The sequence below is a fragment of the Centroberyx gerrardi genome, chromosome 9, assembly GCF_048128805.1.
Source record: "Centroberyx gerrardi isolate f3 chromosome 9, fCenGer3.hap1.cur.20231027, whole genome shotgun sequence".
In the NCBI taxonomy this organism is placed as follows: Eukaryota; Metazoa; Chordata; class Actinopteri; order Beryciformes; family Berycidae; genus Centroberyx; species Centroberyx gerrardi.
The window spans coordinates 3499282-3518418 of record NC_136005.1 but is presented as its reverse complement, the minus strand read 5'-3'; the positions used below and the strand labels follow the sequence as shown (position 1 = coordinate 3518418).

The following is a 19137-nucleotide window of genomic DNA, read 5'->3' as shown; positions in this document are numbered from 1 at the left end:
GTAGTAGTAGTAGTAGCAGTGGTAGTAGTAGTAGTAGTAGTAATAGTAGTAGTATAGTAGTAGTAGTAGTAGTAGTAGTAGCAGTAGCAGCAGTAGTAGTAGTAGTAGTAATAGTAGTAGTATAGTAGTAGTAGCAGTAGTAGTAGTAGTAGTAGTAGTAGTAGTAGTAGCAGTGGTAGTAGTAGTAGTAGTATAGTAGTAGTAGTAGTAGTAGTAGTAGCAGTAGCAGCAGTAGTAGTAGTAGTAGTAATAGTAGTAGTATAGTAGTAGTAGCAGTAGTAGTAGTAGTAGTAGTAGTAGTAGCAGTGGTAGTAGTAGTAGTAGTATAGTAGTAGTAGTAGTAGTAGTATTTTTTTTTTTTTTTTTTATTAGGAATTTAAAAGCACAACAACTCAAAGGAGTATCATGACACAAAAATCCCAGAGGATAGCACTTAAAAGCATTACTAAAAACACTTATTTCCAAAGTGGTCCTCGATGGAAACAAACACAATACATGGAAACAAACAAGTAGTAGTAGTAGTAGTAGTAGTAGCCTAATAGTAGTAGTAATAGTAGTAGTAATAGTAGTAGTAGCAGTAATAGTAGCAGTAATAGTACTAGTCTCTAACAATCCATAACCTTCCTCAGTTGACAGCCCTTTTAGTGTCATTATCACTTCTCCATACTTGTTAGTTTATTTGCACAGTGATAAAACACAGATGCAAAGTGCAAAAAGTGATAAAATATGATGATAAAAACCATAGAAAGAAGAGATGCAAATTGCTACTTTGTACAGGCACAATAAAGCAATAAAGCAAGGTGCTTGTAAAAACATCTCACCAAATGTCCTCCTTGTGAGACAATAAAAGGCTTTCAGGTGAGGTAACAGCCTCTGGCGGCCATATTGGAAGTCCTCAGCTCTTGGAACAGCTGATTGTGTTTCTACACTGACAACATGGCTGTGTCAACAACAACACAAGACAGTTTACCATACAGTAACCTACATATGGAAACAAATCTACCTTATCAGACTATTCACTATTATTTATATGACTGAATGGATCTACAGCCACACCAACACTTCAGGTATCTGTTGCTCTAGCCTGGTTCTTGTACACATTATTTGTGCAGATCCAATCCTCCATGATGGAGCAACAGAAGCCTCTATACTGTCTCTGTCTATACTGGGTTTTCACCATTGTTGCCAACTGTTTTCCAAGGAAAGTATCTATTTGCTGACCAAAAACACACTAGAAGTAACCAGATGGCGTCATGCGCTAATTTGCATATTAATATATTTGCTCTCAGTGGAGGGAGGGGCTACGCTGTGTGTGTGCTGTGATCATCATACCTCTTTGGATTAGACAAGCAAGTTGCACAAATTGGCATCAGCTGTGTCAATTTGTTGCCAAATGCTTTAGGAGTCAACACATTAATATTGTTCCCCATGGTCGGAAAAAGTCTCTAGATTTGTCGCTCGTTGCTTTAGAGAAATAGATTCGACAGAGTCTGAAACAAAACTACATCTACCAACAAAGTCACCAAGAGTATTTTACAGCCAGCTTAACTCTTCCTCATGTTAAAACTTCACATCAAAAACTGTCTAAAACAACACTTCTGTCCAGTTTTTGCTCACAAGGACAGAATGGTAAAGTGGTATAGTGGTTTCACCATCTGCTAACAAAGACCAGGACAGTTTGCAAGAAAAAGAGAGATATCTGAAAAAGATAGTTGTGGTGTGGGTGTATGCAAATGCAGTAACGTTATAAGTAAAGGTGAATAGTCTGATGAGTTAGATTTGTTTCCATATTTAAGTTGCTGTGACACAGGAACCTCTTTCTTTAGCTCTTGCCCCTCTGGTCCTCTGCTCCAAAACGTTGTAGCTTGAAAAGAGAGTGACGGTTAGCTGACCAGATGCTATGGTTAACTAGCTAACAAGATGACATCCAAGCACAAAATCAATCAGATGGATCAGTGATGAAATGATCAGTTCTCAGTCGAAAGCAGCACAGAAGTTAGCCGTGTCTACTCACTTCTGTCGGTCAAGTTGTACGTTTACAAATCCAATCAGCTGTTCACAGCAACTGCAGGACCTCCAATATGGCTGCCAGTGTGTGTGCAACATCACCACCTGAAGTCCCTCTGTATCTAGAAGAGTTAATAAAGATCAGTCCCCCCCTTCACCTCTCTCCACCTCCACTTCCCTCCCTCCCTCCCTCCCTCCCTCCCCACACGTACGGTCCAATCCCCTTCAAAACCAGGACAGTGTTGACAGATTATTCTCCACTTAGTCATTATGGTAATGGTGTTTCAGTGATGTGATTTACTCGCCGGGGATGTAATAAAAGCTTCAGGCTATAATGGAGCCTGTCATATCAACCAGCTTGTCAACATAATTACCACTTCCTGCCTGCGCCCAGATCCAAAGCAGCGACACGTTTTCCATTTCAGCCATTCAGCAGACAGAGAGAGCAGGTAGTGCAGTGTGTTGCTGAAGGACACAGACACACACTGACAGTCAGGGATTGAACCTGTGACCTTTCAGTTACAGGACGATCTCTACAGAAGCAACGCCACATAGAAATACACTGTTGGTTATGAGCTGAGCTGACTTTATTAGAATCTAATGTGGCATGGCTTTCATGGGCCGCGCCTAGTCGTATCAGTTATACGCTCACCGGCCACTTTATTAGGCACACCTGCTCGTTAACGCAAACAGCCTGTTCCTCCAAACAGCCAATCGTGTGGCTGCAACTCAATATATGAAGCATGCAGGCATGGTGAAGTGGTTTAGCTTTTTGTTTGACCAAACATTAGAAAGGGTGAGATGAGCGATCTAAGAGACTTTGAGCGGTCTGTTGGTTCAGCATCAGAAACAGCTGCTGCCCTCCTGGGGTTTTCACACTACAGTCTGTAGAGTTCACAGAGAACAGTGTGAGAAACCAAAAACCCCTTGTTAATGAGAGAGGTCAGAGGTCAGAGGTCATAATAGAACGGACAGACAAGACAGACAGTTCAAGCTAACAGAAAGGCCGCAAATGCTCCAATAGCAGCTCTTTACAACAGTGGTGTGCAGAAGGGCATCTGAACACACAAGTTGTTGGCCCTTAAATGTCGCTATAGCAACAGATGACCAGCCAGTACTAGACAGGTGTACCTAATAGAGTATAGGTTGTGAATTTAACCCCAGCAACCAAATGAAACCAAATGCTGGTAGATTTTGTTTGTCGACTCCATCAGCCAGCATGCAGCTAACCAACCAGGATCTATTTTTTCTCTCCAAAAGTCACATTTATCTGGTAAAATAGTAAAAGTGAAACTGTTCTTTCGCCAGGAAAAAGTTTCCGGCTCTGCTCGGTCGCCTCATCCACCTTTCCTCAGGTCAGCATAAACACTTTTGTCCTTTGCAGTCCACTTGCTCACACTTCTCCTTGGTTTTACCCCCGGCCGGGTTCAGATGAATAAAGAAATCAAACTCTGGAGTTGTTAAAGTAATTGCCAAGCTGGCACATCCCCAGTTCCTCTGCAAAGACGGAGCGGGCACTTCAGAATGTTAATGGCCTCCCTGCTCCGGCGAGGGCAGCGCAGCCTTGGCATATGCACGGCTAGTAGTGTGTGTGTGTGTGTGTGTGTGTGTGTGTGTGTGTGTGTGTGTGTGTTTGTGGGTGTCAGCACATGCCCACGTGAAGGATTTGTCCCCAAGACACACGTTCTTGTTCCTTCGGTCTCCTTCTCCACTTCTAACATTGGCAACTCTAACGCTGAGCAACCAAACTGAACTCAAACTGATGTGTGTATCAGGACTTAAAGGAAAAATCCCTAAAACACTTAAATATTGTTAATTAAAAACAGTTATTGCTGATGTGCTTTGCATTTCTGATCCCATTTTGTGGTTTGGTGTATTTTTCCTTATTCTGGCAGATAACGTCCAGATATTTCCAGCAGCTGCAGTGGAGTTTGATATGAGAAAATGTTTCAGGATGTAAAACCTCAGCGGTAAACGTCAGGTTTTGGTGTCAGTCCCTCAGAACCAAAGAGCGAGGGCTTCTTTCTAGAGCCGCCATTTTGCACCAAGAGACGTTCAACAATCATACAGGGAGAAATCCATCGTAGAAGAGGAGAGAGACCAGTTTCTCCACCACAGGAGCAGGAGAGAGACCAGAATGCACTGCAGCAGAGAGACAGGCTGGGGTTTGAGGAAGGGGCGTGGCCACGATTATAGACACATATCACACTATGAAGCTATTTCTTTGCCTATTCGTCCACCTTGAAAGCAACAAGTTCACACTTCTTCTCTGCGGGTTGTTGAAAGGCATTCTGGGAAACGTAGGAAATTCTCAACCTCAACCTGGCATCGCTTCGTTTTACGAGGTCATGAGCCAAAAAGTTTGAGAACCCCTGCTGTAGCGGAGCCTGACCTCTGACCTCTGACCTCACTGTGGAGGGGGAAAGAGAAAGGAGAATTTCCTCACAGGGATCAATAACACACAGTGGACCTGCAACTTAGTATCACCTTATTTTTCATACTATTTTATGCAATTCCTAAACTTTTTAAAACCTGGAAATAAGCAAATTAATATTCTATATTTGCAGACCTGTGAGTACTTTCTGACCTTTGACCTTCCCTTCAGGTGTGATGTATCAGTGCAGCGGGAAGCAGAAAAAACATGGAAAGATTAAAAATATTGAACATGTGTTTTGTGTACAGAAATCGTCCCTGTAATATCAGGAAAGAAACATGCAGACACACACACACAAAAGTCAAGATCACTCACAACCAGTTACGAATTTTCCAGTAGCTGGAAAACTCAACTCTCAACTTCCCTCGCAGAGTTAAAATCTTCAGCTTCCAAAAAATATGAATTGCAGAATTTACTTGGTGGGAGTTCCAACTGGCTTCCACTGGCGTTCAGTGTAAATCATAACATCTGAGCATCACTCATGACAAAACCCACAAGCAAGCGCAAAAACAACATATTTCCCCGTTGTGTTTTTTTATGTGTAAAGCTGTAATGACTGAAACTCTGGTGGCTTTCATTACATTTCCAACACGCAAACAAAAAACACAAATTGCCCTCCATGGCCTCAAGGCAAAGCATTTCCCCTCTATTAAGCAAATATAATGCTTGTTCCAATACTGTTTTCCTAATGAGACTTATTAAGGCTTCGGGGTCCTTCATATTTTCCATTTCCATACTTTCAGCTGACCTATTTTACTTGCCTGGGTTGGAGTTTTCTATATTTTTACAGATCCATGTGCATTTTCCAAATATTTTAAGACCTGGAAATTATGGATTTCACTCTCCATATTTTCCCAGACCTGCATACTATAGAAACACCGTCCTTTACTGTGCATCAATGATCCCTGCAGTGTCTGAAACTATAAGTAACGGTTATGTAAATTTGAAGGCAGCCTTGAAACTCACCTCCACTGATGCCGACTCTTTCAAACCTCCGTCCTGCTGAAACCCGACGCACCGCTTTGGGAATTCACTTAAGAGGAACGCTTACAGCGGTACCTCCTGATTTTTATTTGTGCCTAACAGTGAAATTTATCACAATATATCAGACAGCACTGATCAGATTTTGCCAAACTTTGGGGGGGAATGATGCATCTCACTCTAGTAAGAGTTTGATGGACGGGGACAAGTCAAATAAAAACTTTCACAATATATTACAGAATGGTAAAAAATCATTTTCTAACCGCTTCGGAAACTTTTGCTTTTGAACTGATGTCAAAGATATTTATGTCCCAATTTCACAAAGTGATGCAGGTGGCAGCTACGGACGACTGCATACTCAATGTCTCAACTTTAATGTTAGTGCTGTGTTTACATGGTTTAAGTAGTCAGTCATACACCGCTTGAAATTTGGTGCATATGCTCTAAAAATTTGCCTCCAGAACCACAAATGTAAGCCACATTGGATTTTCCAAACAGTTTCCCTCTAATGCCATTTGAATAAGGATGGGGTCTGGACTAAAGTCTGGACTGAAGCTCATATTCAGATATTTCTTCATGTGTTCTTAACAAAGAGCGCAAACAAGTCCATGATGCTGAGTTGAAGTTACAGAGACTGTAAACCCCCAATGCCAAAATCTCTAACCTGCAGGAAGACAGGTTATTAAAGCTCTGTCCAATAAATGAGCTACTTGTGAGTCATGTGACTTTTGTTTACAAGCTCTGGTTGGCTTGTAATTGGTCAGTGTGAACCTAAACGAACCAAATGCAAATATATAACGTCAACTTTTCCTCTCTGGTTCAGACCAATGAAAATAAAAAATGGTTGTTGAAGGTAGTGAAGGTGTTTCTCATCCTCTCTCTGTAGTCGGTGCAGGGATTTGAACCGGCAACTCTTAAGCTACTGAAGAGAAAGAAACAGTCAGGAGAGCTGGAGACTAGCAACCCAGTTTAATCCCTATGAAATGATAAGATTCTCTTGATGGATTTGGATACAGGAACATCATCGTGTTCCAACATTTCAGTTGTGGTGACAGAAATAAAAAGAAAAAGACAGCTATATCGTATGACATTTACAAATTTTGATTCACATACACGAGGCCTGCGGTACGTACAGTGTGACAGTGTTGGAAACTCAGTCCATCAGTAGTGTAGCATCTCTGTAGCACCGCTGTCGCACAAAAATGTGGTTTGTCAGAGTACAAACGTGAGTCATATGCCTCTGAAAATATGCAAAAATAAGTGTAATAATATTTTAGAATGAAACAAATTCTTGGCCACTTTTGTGAAGTTAATTCATAAAATGAACATAGAAAGGGCACAGTAATAGAAAAAACAGACAACGTTAATAATAGCCTATACAACATTGATTTCTACGTACAATTTCAACCAAGTATGGTACAAAACATTTCAGATTACAGGGTTCCTACATATATTCCATTTCCAAATATCAGACTTTTCCCAAACCTTAATTCCTTGATTTTATTTCGAAGTGACAGTAAACAAAGACGGTCACTTTAAAGCTGAAGATTATTCTTAACAGCGAATCTCACAATATATGGGGTCAATTACATAAAATGGGGTATTAAAGCCCATTGGGATTGAGTAATATTTTTTATAGCAATTAGTAGCAATAGTTTGCAAACATTGTAAAGACTTCGGTATTAACTTAAATTCATTTCGCAGCTGTAGGAACCCTGAGAGTTTGGGATGTGAAAAGTGGAGCCGCCAAATGACCATTAGAGTTACGTCAATACATAAAGGTCACATCTGTAACTACCGTGACACGTCTTCACAAAACTTCAATGCATCCTGCAGACAAGTCTACTAGCTTTTGCATTCAACATTTTTTTTCCTTTATTACAAATAATTCTTTCAATATGTGACTAAGACATTTAAATACTGAATCCCCCCTGCAATACATTTTTTTTTTAACCCCGTTCCCCCCATTTTACCTCTTGCATTCCTAAAAGAAAACACCTTAGTGAAAATGTCCCGTCGACGGATGCTGTTTGTTGCTCTTTGTTCCTTCAAACAGTTTCAAAGCCATGAGCGGCTGGATTAAAAAATAGAGATTTTGTTGCTGGTTATTTGATCGAAACAAAGCAAAAGCTGATCCAGCAGAGGCTGTCATCTTAAGTATCTTCCTGCAAAAAGAAAACGGGAGTGTTTTGTTGTTAAATTAACGCAGAGAGGTATGGAGTTGATGCCACCCAGAGACTCATTTATACAAGATGGAGGAGAAAAGCACAGCAGCTGACCCAAAAAATAATTATATATATTAAAAAAAAAAAAAAAAAAAAAAAAAAAAAAAAAGCCTTGTCCTCGTTAGCTGCTGCTTCAGAGCAGGCTAAAAAAAACCACTGCAACGACAAAGAAATCCAAAATAAAAACAGTAACACATGCATCAAAAGAAGAGTGCTTCGTATTTCTGTGTCTTTTCCTGCTCCGGGCCTGAGCTCAGGACCGGTGTAGCGAATGCTTTTGTCCGTTAGCATAGCGCTTGTTAGCATGAACCTCCATTAGCTTACTTCCTATCGGCTTAGCCTGCGCCGGCCAAGTAATAACAGAGTGGTTGGGTGTTTAATACAGGGGCCCGGGCCCGTCGTCCTGAGGGAAGTGCGAGTTGAGGAGCGTCTCCATGTAGGAGACGTAGCCGCTGCTGGGGGTGTAGCCGCTGCTGGGGGTGTAGCCGCTGCTGGGGGTGTAGCTGCCTTCGGACATGTGCTGGGGCGGCGGGGGAGGGGAGAGCGCCGACAGGAGGGGGTCAGAGTTCAACGTCGACTGGAAAGGCGTCGACTGCGGGGTGAGCGTGGGGTCCGAGGCCAGGGCCGACTCCGTTAGAGCGGCGGCGAGGGCGGAGCTCGTGTCCATGCGGGTATCTGCGGCGTCCATCTGCGTACCGTCGGCCGGGCCGAGACCGGGGGCGGGGCCGAGCTTCGGGGCGGCGCTGGGTTGGGACAGAGGAGGCTGTGAGGTCAGGGGGGTAATACTATGATGCTCCGTAGCCGGTGTCGGTGCCGGGGCAGAGGCGGCTGCTGCGGCGGCGGGGTAGGCGGGCTGACCTGTCGTCTCCATGGGGGTTTCCGGGGGCGGAGCCGAGCCGGAGGGCAGGCGGCGGCGTTTGGCTGCTTGGGCTCCGTCTGCTGAGGAAACCTCCTGGGCATCGGGGACCGGGATCGCCTGGAGAGAGAGAGAGAGAGACAGAGAGAGAGAGAGAGAGAGAGAGAGAGAGAGAGAGAGAGAGAGAGAGAGAGAGAGAGAGAGTGGGAGAGAGAGAGAGAGAGAGAGAGTGGGAGAGAGAGAGAGAGCGAGTGGGAGAGAGACAGAGAGAGAGACAGAGAGAGAGAGAGAGAGAGAGAGCGAGTGGGAGAGAGACATTGGGTTTGTATGAGAGAGAGGCTCAGGATGGGACACAGGAGAGGGTTAACAGGACGATTTACACCAGATCTGTCCATCTGACAATCAGAGAGGAAACCCTCAATCGGTGGTTTGGTTGGGACGGATGGTCGGTGAAGATTGTCTGGAAGTGTGAGGAGTTTACAGATTCAAGCTTTCCAGACTGATTATATCAAACAGGCTTGATAGTTAGGACCCGGTTTCTGGATGTGTGCTGAAGTGTGTGGGGATCACAGACTCATTCCAAGTGGAGATCGCCAACAGCCAATGAGAGCTCAGATTACAGTGAGGTGAGGCAGAAGTGTTACATTAAAAACTAGGGACGGGACAATATATCGAAATTCAATATATCGCAATACAAAACAGTGACAAAACGTGAATCGTGAAAAATCTGTCATTATGTGTGTAGAGTGTCTTCAAAATCATTTGAAAGTCTTCTCAGCCTTACACAGACGAATATTCAAGCAGCGTTTCTCCGGGCGTCCCGCTGAATCGATGCACTCTGCGCTGTCAAAGCTGGATTTAAATTTGCGAGGCAGTTTCATTACCAGATAAAAACAGTCATTTATTCAAGCTAACGGCCGACGCATTTCAGCCCACGCGAGCCTTCTTCCTCCGCGGCGAGCGGCGCGTTGGTCGTTTGCCTGAATAAATGTCTGTTTTATCTGCAGGTTTAAGTGTCTTGGTATCTGTTTTTTTTGAACAATACAGGCTACTGCTGAACTGCCCTTTCCAATTATTTGCCTCTGCAACCTTCCCAATCTACCAACCGAACCAAACACGAACCAAACCAGAGGTGAAACCGGCATTCTTGAGAAATGGGTCTCTAGTGGAGGGGTGATGTTTTTTATTTTTTTGTGTTCATGATTTCAGTTTCTTATTTATTTCTAATACACAACAGCTCTTCTGTTTTTCCCTTTTCCTTGCTTTTTGTTGATCCTGATCTCATGCCCCTGGCCTCCAAGTTTTAAACATTATTCCCCAAGTGTCTTTTTTTACTTCAATCAAAATAACATTTGGCAATAGTTTTCATGGTTTTCTTTTAGCTTGCTTGGCTGTGAGATGGGTGAGGTTTGGCACATAGGACAGTAAATACTTTCTCTCAAGTATTTGAAAATGAATTTCATATACTTTTCTATATAGCTGCCAGTGTGATAGAAGCTGTAATACTATACAAACATACATTTCAATATACTAATGTGTAAATTCAAATGTTACTTTTCTATTGCTGTCCACTAGTTTCATGATTTTAGACACTCAACTCCAATTGCTTTCTAATAGACGATAGATTTTTTTTTTTTTTTTTTTTTTTTTGGAAAACATCTGTACAGCAGGAGGCAGAGCAGCAGTGAAACACTCACCAGCCGGGCTCGGACCCTCTTGGGCAGCTCCTGCTCCAGCGGGTGAATCTCTGAGTGTTTTAGCAGCAGCTGACTTTGGTCCTGAAACTCGACCTGGACAGAGAGACGGGACAGTCAGGCCAGGTTTGTTTAAAGAAGACAAGGGAGAACAAAAACAGGTAATGCGGATAATAAGATAAGAAATAATAAAATAATAAGATGACAAATCTTTAATGATCCCTGTGGGGAAATTAGGATGTTGTAGCAGCAAGTAGGAGTGGTATACATCAAAAGGAGAATAAGATGTAAATAGGAATGGAGCAAATGGGGTTTTACGCAACCAACAACTCCAAAACACTGACATAGAGTAGAAAATGTGTGAAGTAAAATGCGCAAAACGATAATGATTCCAGGATTAATAGGATTCAGATATATTCGCTTCACTTTACAGATGTAGATAATATTATATCTAGATAATAAGTTAAGCAGTAGTTGAATAAATGTGTCTGGAGGCTGGAGTTTAATACTGAGGCAGTGTCTGATTCCCTGGAGACTGTTTCACAGAGAGGAGGCTCTATAGGAAGAAGCTCTTTTCTTTTCTTCCAGCTGTTTTCTTTCAAAACGGGTGGAAGGACAACGAGCCCTAGAGAGGACAGCTGCTTTCTAAAATACATTTGATTTGGCCAGTAACCACAGCTACAGCAGGCTGAGGGATGACGCTTCTTTGTCATTAGCATAGCAGAAGAAGAAGCATCAGTGGGCGGCGGAGGAGGAGGAGGAGGAGAGGGCAGCGGGGTTAGAAACACAAACCCAAACCCAGAGAGTCCCGGGTTGGATCCCAGCCACAGCAAACGGTTCCATCAACAACCATGTGTCCCGTCAGAGAGTCCTTGACCGAGACACTGAACCCCGACCTGCTCACTCACTGGAGAAGAGCATCAGCTAAACGCTTAAAATGTAAACATGGATTTAAAAAAAACCAAAAAATTAAACACAAAACGACAAGGTCACGCCCAGAGCGGCCACCTGGAGGCTTGTTTTCATCTCACTTTAACGCCGCTGCTCGACGCTAACGGGACGCTCAGCGCCGCCGACGGGCCACAGCCGGACGGCCCGCAGTCGGACGGCTCGCCAAGGAAGGAGGGAGGGAGGAAAGAGAGAAACGACACTCGTTTACTTTTTTTAAAAGAAGAAAAGTCATTCAGGGGAAAAAAGGCACCTGGGAAGAGAGGAGTTTCTCTGTAGTGCACAAACAGATCTGCCATCAGACAGGGAGGAAAAAACCCCAAAACAAAGTTGGTTCGAGAGAAGAAAAAAAAAAAAAAATCGCAATATGAACCTCCAAATTGCAGAATTGCTTAAGAGAGACCGCCGTCCAAAATGGATTTCTAAACAAGGTGTTTTAGAGCTGCAGGTAATCTTTGGTCCATGAATCAAGTACAGTATTGGTGAAAACCTTTCATCAGACTCAAACTCAAACTCTGCACACTGACATCTATTTTTTTTTCCCTTTTCTTTAAAACAATTCTAAAGTTCTAAAAAAATGTATGACAAGAAAAACTTGAGTTGATATGAATCGCACTTTAAATCGCAATTGCAATATTCTGTCAAATAATCGCGATTCGATTTTTCGTCAATATCTTTCAGCCCTAAAACAAACATGCTGGGAAACGTTTTTCGAGGTTTACTCGCATGACAAAGAGCACAAAACAATCCCGTGCATCTGAACGCTGCACAGTGACGACAACAAAGACGCACGATCCAAGAGGCTCATTCAGCGTTTTACACATTATAGTTTAGGCATTGAGCTGACGCCCTTATCCAGAGAGATGAGAAGGGTTCAGTGCCTTGCTCAACGGCACTTTGACAGGCTGTGGATGGACACGTTAACTGTTGCGGTGACCTTCGGGTTACGGTTACGTCTCTCTAACGTTTCTCTTACAGAAGTGTTCACAAGGAGAACAGCAGGGCGACGGCACAGTCTGAGATTAACAGCCTCACTTTAACTGTGTCTGCTAATGCATGCCTGTGTGTGTGTGTGTGTGTGTTTGAGTGTCTTTCAAGATGGCCTCCTCTGATACCAATTCCATGATCTCTCTCCTCGCCTTCTGAGTTTTCCACCTTGTAAGCACTCTGCATATTCGCCCCATAAATTCCCCAGCATGCACCGGCGATGCTAAATCTCTCCGCTTCACGTTTTAATGCCCCGCACTGTATCAAGATGCTCCGCCATAATCTACAAGGGCAGCCAAGGTTTCCACGCGGTGAAAAATACCGAACCGGGAGTCGAAAAAACTCGGAAAGCCGAGGGTGCGTTAGACATTAGAGAGATCATCCTGTAACCAGAAGCTCACAGGCTGAATCGCTGTAAGTCGCTCTGGATAAGAGCGTCGGCTGAATGACTGACAGGTAAACGATGTCCCGGCTCACAGAACATTAGCCCGCCGCTGACTCCTGCACCAGACCTGGTAAAACTGTATTTAGAAATACTTGTTTTCACATTCATACAGCTACACTAGGGAGGTAAACAATGAGTAATTTAGTAACAGAGTACTCATTTTCTTGCCTGGGTCCAGACCTTTGAATCCGCCCGCTCCACCGAGTCGACTGCTTCTGGTCTGGCATCGTGACATGAAACAGCGGTTTCTCTCGGTTGAAAAACAATCGGTCCAATGAGCGCCGGGGGGGACTAACGATTAGCCAATCAGCGCCACGGGCGGGACTAACGCCGTTGTCAAGCGTTGTCAAGCTGTAGAGTAATAACAACAATGGCGACCGCTGTAGACAAGGTAGACGCTGCTATCGAGGCTGTTCTAAATCGATTAAAAGTACCAATTACTTTGAAATCCGAACAGCACTCTGCTTTGAAGGCATTTATTCAAAAGGGGAGATGTTTTTTTCGCATCAGCGTCAACTTAAAATTATGTTAGATTCAGGCGGATACGTTGGTCTCTAGCGATTGGTTAGGGAAAATCAAATCCCCCCTCCCCCACGGAAATCGGTTAGAGTGGAGGCGACGTCAGACTGAAGATGGAAATGGAGCGTAATGAGTTGACAATTCTGTCTGATATCAGGCAACTCATTTTCTCTAACTGAATAGTTATTAGCATTAACCTTTTTCGCGGTGGGTGGGGGTTTAGTCAGGGTGGATGAGAGCACCGATGGCTGAGATGAAGTCTCCGTACGAGCGACAGTACAATGCTTTGCTTTTAGGTGGTTACGCATAATCCTTGTTCCATAATTTGCACTTCATAGTTTTGTTGGACTGTGTGAAATAAAGCTTCTTTCTCTGCATCGTGTGCGTGGTTAGCAGACAAACCAATGTTAGACTAGCTAATGTAGACGCTAATTTGTAGACACGACAGGAGCAAAGCTTTGCTGGGCGGGTTTACTCGTTTAATATCGCCCTTGTGCATTCAGGAGGTGTAAAGTCCCTTTTTTTCGTCCACTTTTAACACATGGGAATAATACTTTTATGGAAATTAACTATCCGCTATTCAACTGCATTATCCGAGTTTAAAATTTCCAGTCTTCTACTGTTAGACACTGAATAACTCCACTGCAGCAGCTGGGGGTTAAGCGCCTTGCTCTTTCCCATTCACTTTACCTACCCAGGTTTTCCCGGGCCATTCTGGGGATTCAAACCGGCAACCTCCAGGCCACAAGCCCGCTTTTCTAACCTCTAGGTGACAGCCTTGCTCAGAGACACTTCACACTGAGCGGGGGGGTTGTATAGCAGCCTTCTGTCTCACCTGATAGAGCCTGTGGATGTGCTCTTTGACGAAGGAGGCGTTGAGCATCTGACCCTCGGTGGTGTTGACCACCATCAGCTCGCCCACCTCGGGAGGACCGTTACGAAGACAGTCGTGACTCTGAGGGAGAGGAAGAGAGAGGGGGGAGGAGGGAAGAAGAGAGAATGGAGAGAGAAAGGGAGAGGACGAAAGGGAGAGAAAGAAAGGGAGAGAATAAATAACGTATATACAGTGAAAGAGAGGAGAAGAGGAAAAAGATAGGAGGCAAGAATGCAAAGGAAAAACAACAACATGTAAGGTTTCTATCCTTTCACTATCCTCTAAAAACCTCTGATTTAAGCACAAAATAATGAGAAACTGATCTGAGGCTGCCAGCTATCAGGTCAAAGTATAAATGGAGAGTTTTGTTCAAAAAATGGAGGAATCCATCATTTGAAAAAAAGTGACACCAACTTTGCCAACATGCTTTGTAAAGAAAAGCAGGTCCTTGGGTTGACCTACTGTTGAAACTGACAACACTCTCACAGACCGGGTCAGAACGTTAAGAATGAAAAACCTTGGGTAATTATGTTCTTTCTGGCGAGCGTCTAGATGTGCTGATGTCGCTAAGAGACTGAGGGATTTTCATTAGGTCCTTGTTGAACTGTGCATGTGTGAAAAGCCCCTGGTAATTCAGTGCAGTTGCATTAGAAGATTGCTTTTTTCCCCCCATTTCACATTTCTACTACAATTCAAATTGCTTGTGGAAGCGTTTGTCTAGCTACTACAGGATTTATTTAAACTTCCCTGGTTTCCTGGTAAAATAATTCATGTCATTTTACAGCACTGGATTGTTTGATTTAGGTTTTGCATGTTGTTTGTTGGACTTCTTCTTCGTAAGTGGGCTTAATCCTTTGGTGAGGATTTAATGTTAGCATAGTAGACCTTACTAAGAGGATAATGTTTGTTCTTAAGTTAAAGTTAAAGTAGTGAGCTATTACAGGTTATTTGAATTTACTTACTGCTGGCAAGCATGTACACTACCAGTCAAAAGTTTGGACACACCTGATTGAATGTACTATGTTTTTCATTCTCTTAAAGCCATTTTGATCTAAAGGCTTCTGCTTAAATGCTTGTTTCTTAGACGAATATAAATAGTGAAGTTGATCCTATGTGTGAATTTCTTTCCAAAGCCTTTGCTTTTCCATCAAGGCAAAGGGCGGCTGCTTTAAAGAATCTAAAATATAAGATAGTTTTGATTTGTTTGACACTTTTTTGGTCGCTGCATAATTTCATTTGTGTTTCATAGTTTTAATGTCTTTAGCTGTTATTCTAAAATGTGGAAAACAGTAAAAATAAAGAAAAATGTGATGTGTCCAAACTTTTGACTGGTAGTGCAAGGATTCTAGTTTTCAGTTGTTTCAAAAAAGGAAATAAAGTTTAGTGAAATGAACTCTTCATCCTGTACACATGTATGTGTCTAACTGGTCAGAAGGAAGACTCACTACGATGTTTTCTGGGTGGAGATTGTCGCAGTACGAGCCGTCGTCAAAGTTGACCTCGTAGAAGGTCTGCGTCGCCATGCCGATGATGGTGCAGTGGTAGAACCAGCCGTCGCTGTTTCGACCGATCACCCTCTGGCCCAGGCTCGGACCCTTAGGACCCCTGGGTGCCGTCCGAGGCTGAGGGGGGAGAGCAGGGAAACGGTTAGGACAGGTTGGTGTGTGTGTGTGTGTGTGTGTGTGTGTGGGGGGGGGTCGGAGAGGCTGTCCTAGAATTGGAAGATCACAGGTTTGAAGGTCACTGCAGCCAAAGGGTGTCAATCAGTCACATGTCCTGTCAAAGTGCCCTTGAGCAAGACATTGAACCCCTAACTGCTCACTCACTTTGGATCAACAGCTAAATGCCTAAAACCTAAATAACAAGAGGCACTTAATTTCGATACATCCTCCCATGCCTATATATTACACATAACCCGTTATGATAATGAGGTTATTAATTAAGCTAACTAATGCAGTAATTAGCAAATATTTCTATGCCAACATACTTGTCTTCACATAACACATGGGTGGTATCAATATGAACTCTGTGTTGAAATCAGTTTTTTCCTCATCAATATGCAAATGTATGTAGCAAGGTGCTAATCAGATCACAGACTCTGTAGGGAGAACCAGCGAGTATGAAGTTTTTATCTTGAGTTATTCTGTTCAGAACAATGTGGGACAGAAAAATAACTGCACAGTCTGTCTGTCTATAGTCTTTTACTGCTGGTAGATGCAGATTTCCCTCCTGGTCTGGGAAGTTAAACCACCAATCCTTCCTGTCATGAGCCCATCTCTCTAATCTTCAGGCTCCTGTCGCCCCCCACAAAAAAAAACCCTCATCTGTTCATGGAGTCGTTCCACAACAAAAAGAGAAAGACAGTTTACAATTTGTCTGCTGAAAACTATCCTGAAAGGACCTTTAAAGTGTAACGACGCTCAGCCCGGCCCTGTGACGGCATCAAAAACCGCTCAATTCCCCTTCCGCTGTGTTGTTTCCATTTATAAAACAATCACTTTCTACAGGAAAATACAAAATGAGATATCGACCGTTTAAAAAGAAGTGACACCTACTCATTCAAAATGATTGATAGCACAAAGTTAAAACAAATTGTGGGACTGTTTAAAAACAATAGTAGGTAAGTTGTTTTACTTTTCATTTCAGAAATATTGAATGATAAACTTTTCTTTTTTACAAAATAATAATATGTATGATAAGAAATTAACTCTTCATGCTCGTGGCAGCAAGTTCTGCCATTCAGCACCGACTGCCACGCTATGACAGTTATCCCACGCTCACAAGAGGCGTGAACATTTCCCATGATTCCCCTGTTACCTTCTGACTGGTGCGTTTATGCTTGTGGCAGGTGACGGACACCACGTAGGGCCAGTCCGCCGGCTTCATGACGACGCCGGCGATGTGGGCGCAGGTGACGTGGAAGGAGGTGGCGCAGTTCTCGTACGAACACTGGATGCAGGCGCTCTGGTTCCGGTTGGCGCTCTTGCTGTGGCAGTACACACACTTCTGCAATTCAAACAAAAAAAATAAAAATAGAAGAGTTAGGGTTGGTGGTTTGAGTAAGAGTCAAATTCACAATTCCCCGTTTTATCGCTCTCCTTAGCTCGTTTTTATTTCTTTTCCCTGCTCTTCTCTCTTATATGATCATTCAAGTGTCACAGGAATGTAGTCAGGATGCTTTTAAAAACCTATTTTACATCATAAACACTTTATTCTGTAATGAGTTTGTCCTTTGCACAGTTTTAAGAATGCCTTTAAAATGACATACCTTTATCATAACCGTTATTTAAATAAGCGCGTCTGTCTGTTGTGCTGTTCTGCTGATGTCTGTTTTAATTTATAGATTTTTAGTTTAATTTAGTTTAATCTGTATTGCAGTTTTATTATTGCACTGTGCCTTGTAACATTTGTTTTGAGAGTTGCATTATAAATAAAGTTTACTTACTTATTAACTATTGGTTGGATATAATGACGGTGAACTTGTAATTGAAGTTTAATCTACTGTTGCATTTTCTGTATACGACTGCCAGCTAAATACTTAAAATGTAAATATTAAATGCACCAGAGGGAAAGTATATAAACAGAGAGGCGGGGCTAACATGCTAGCAGGGTGTAAGCTGGTCTTCACTATTATAGATCCTTATTATCAGTGAACCTGGTGATGCCAGGATGCCAAAACTAGGGCCGCCGGAGTGCCGTTCCCAGTGCAGATCAATGAGCAGAGCAACTGACACAGTTCCTACTGGGGCTGCCCGTGATAAAAATGTATGCGGCGTCCACCATATGGCAGATGTGATGTTAAATGCTTGCTAAAGTTTGAACAGAACGAGCATCAAAAAGTTTTACAATCGCAGAAAAGTATCCGAAAGCAAATTCAGGCCCATTTAACCTGATGCAGTAAACCCCACCCATCTGTTACACCAAGCAGGTTAAAACAAGCTGTAAGAATCAAAGACGTCTCAGTGTTTCAGTCGGGTTTGGCACGCAGTCAAACTCCAACCGGAGACCGTAGGAACCCTGATGAAACATAGATGGTGCGAAGGATCAGCAGTTTAATCGGTTTCTCCTCTCTCACATCTCTGATTCTGTTTGGTACTCCGCTCTAACAAGTCTCTAATCATTAAAAATAGAATGGACGTTTTGAGGTGGAGAGCTTCTGCGCATCAAAAGCTTGTGCAGTCATCAGCGGCAGACACCGTGACGAGATTTTCTTCAGAGGTTCGCTGAAAAAAAAGGGCAATATTTTGTTAAAAAGCAACTTTTTATTTGCTGATAACAGCTACCTGAACCGTCGCTACCAGTTTCAAAACGGTTCGTTTCATCTTTTACTCTTTCTAAGCATCCTTTAGCGTCTTGCATCACTCGTTCTAACCCTACTTTGCACATTCATACAAGGCCATTTGCTATTCTGTCTTGTAGCGATTTTCTCTTCAAATCCCTCTCCACGTTTACTCCGTTCTCTCCCCCTCTCCCTGCTCTCATCCCGGGTGGAAAATTACCAGCAGCCGGCCGGCCAGATGCTGCTAAATCTTTGCCTGTGGCTGGGAACTTTGTCTGCTCTCCCAGCCGCTTTGACAGGTAAACCCCCCCCTCCCCTCCCCCCAAATCATCTGACTACCTGTTTCTATTCCAACAACCTACTACCTGTTCATTCTTCACTTTCAACCCTCCATGTCTCCCATCTCTCTCCTTATCTCTTCCTTCATCCCTATCCCTCTTTTATTGTCTCTCCATTCAGATAAAACACAGAGAGAAAGACAGAGAGAGAGAACTAGCAGCTCAGTTTGTCTGGACAAACTGAGCTGCTAGTTCACAATAAACCAAATACACTGAGGAAACGCCATCAGCTGTGTGAAAAAACATAAATGTTGAAAATGTATTGTCTGTTCCTTTTCCCTTTATATCCGTTTACTCTTTCAAAAGAGTTCTTCTCTTTCCAATATTGCTATGAACTGAACTGCAAAATGTAACTGAACTAGTAACATTACTGAACTGCTTTTGATTATACTGTTGTTGATGATTGTTGCTATACATTAGATTACTGTTTATTCATTATATTTTATTATATTATTTTTTTCCTGTCATGGCAATGAAGCATATCTGAATTTGAGAGTGACTGAGTGACTGAGTGAGTGAGTGAGAGAGAGAGAGAGAGAGAGAGAGAGAG

At 42.9% G+C, this 19137-nt stretch overlaps 1 protein-coding gene across 1 annotated transcript in view; it reads right to left on the bottom strand.

Moving 5' to 3' along the window:
• Positions 1–6372: 6372 nt before the first annotated feature.
• Positions 6373–19137, bottom strand: part of kdm4b (lysine (K)-specific demethylase 4B) — a 73524-nt gene continuing 60759 nt past the window's right edge. The window contains exons 18-22 of the mRNA XM_078285658.1: positions 16788–16976; positions 15416–15592; positions 13932–14051; positions 10201–10293; positions 6373–8623 (exon numbers count right to left, since the gene is read on the bottom strand). Of these exons, the coding sequence (XP_078141784.1) occupies positions 8024–8623; positions 10201–10293; positions 13932–14051; positions 15416–15592; positions 16788–16976 (1179 nt within the window). The 3' untranslated portion in view covers positions 6373–8023. The remainder of the gene's footprint in view (positions 8624–10200; positions 10294–13931; positions 14052–15415; positions 15593–16787; positions 16977–19137) is intronic.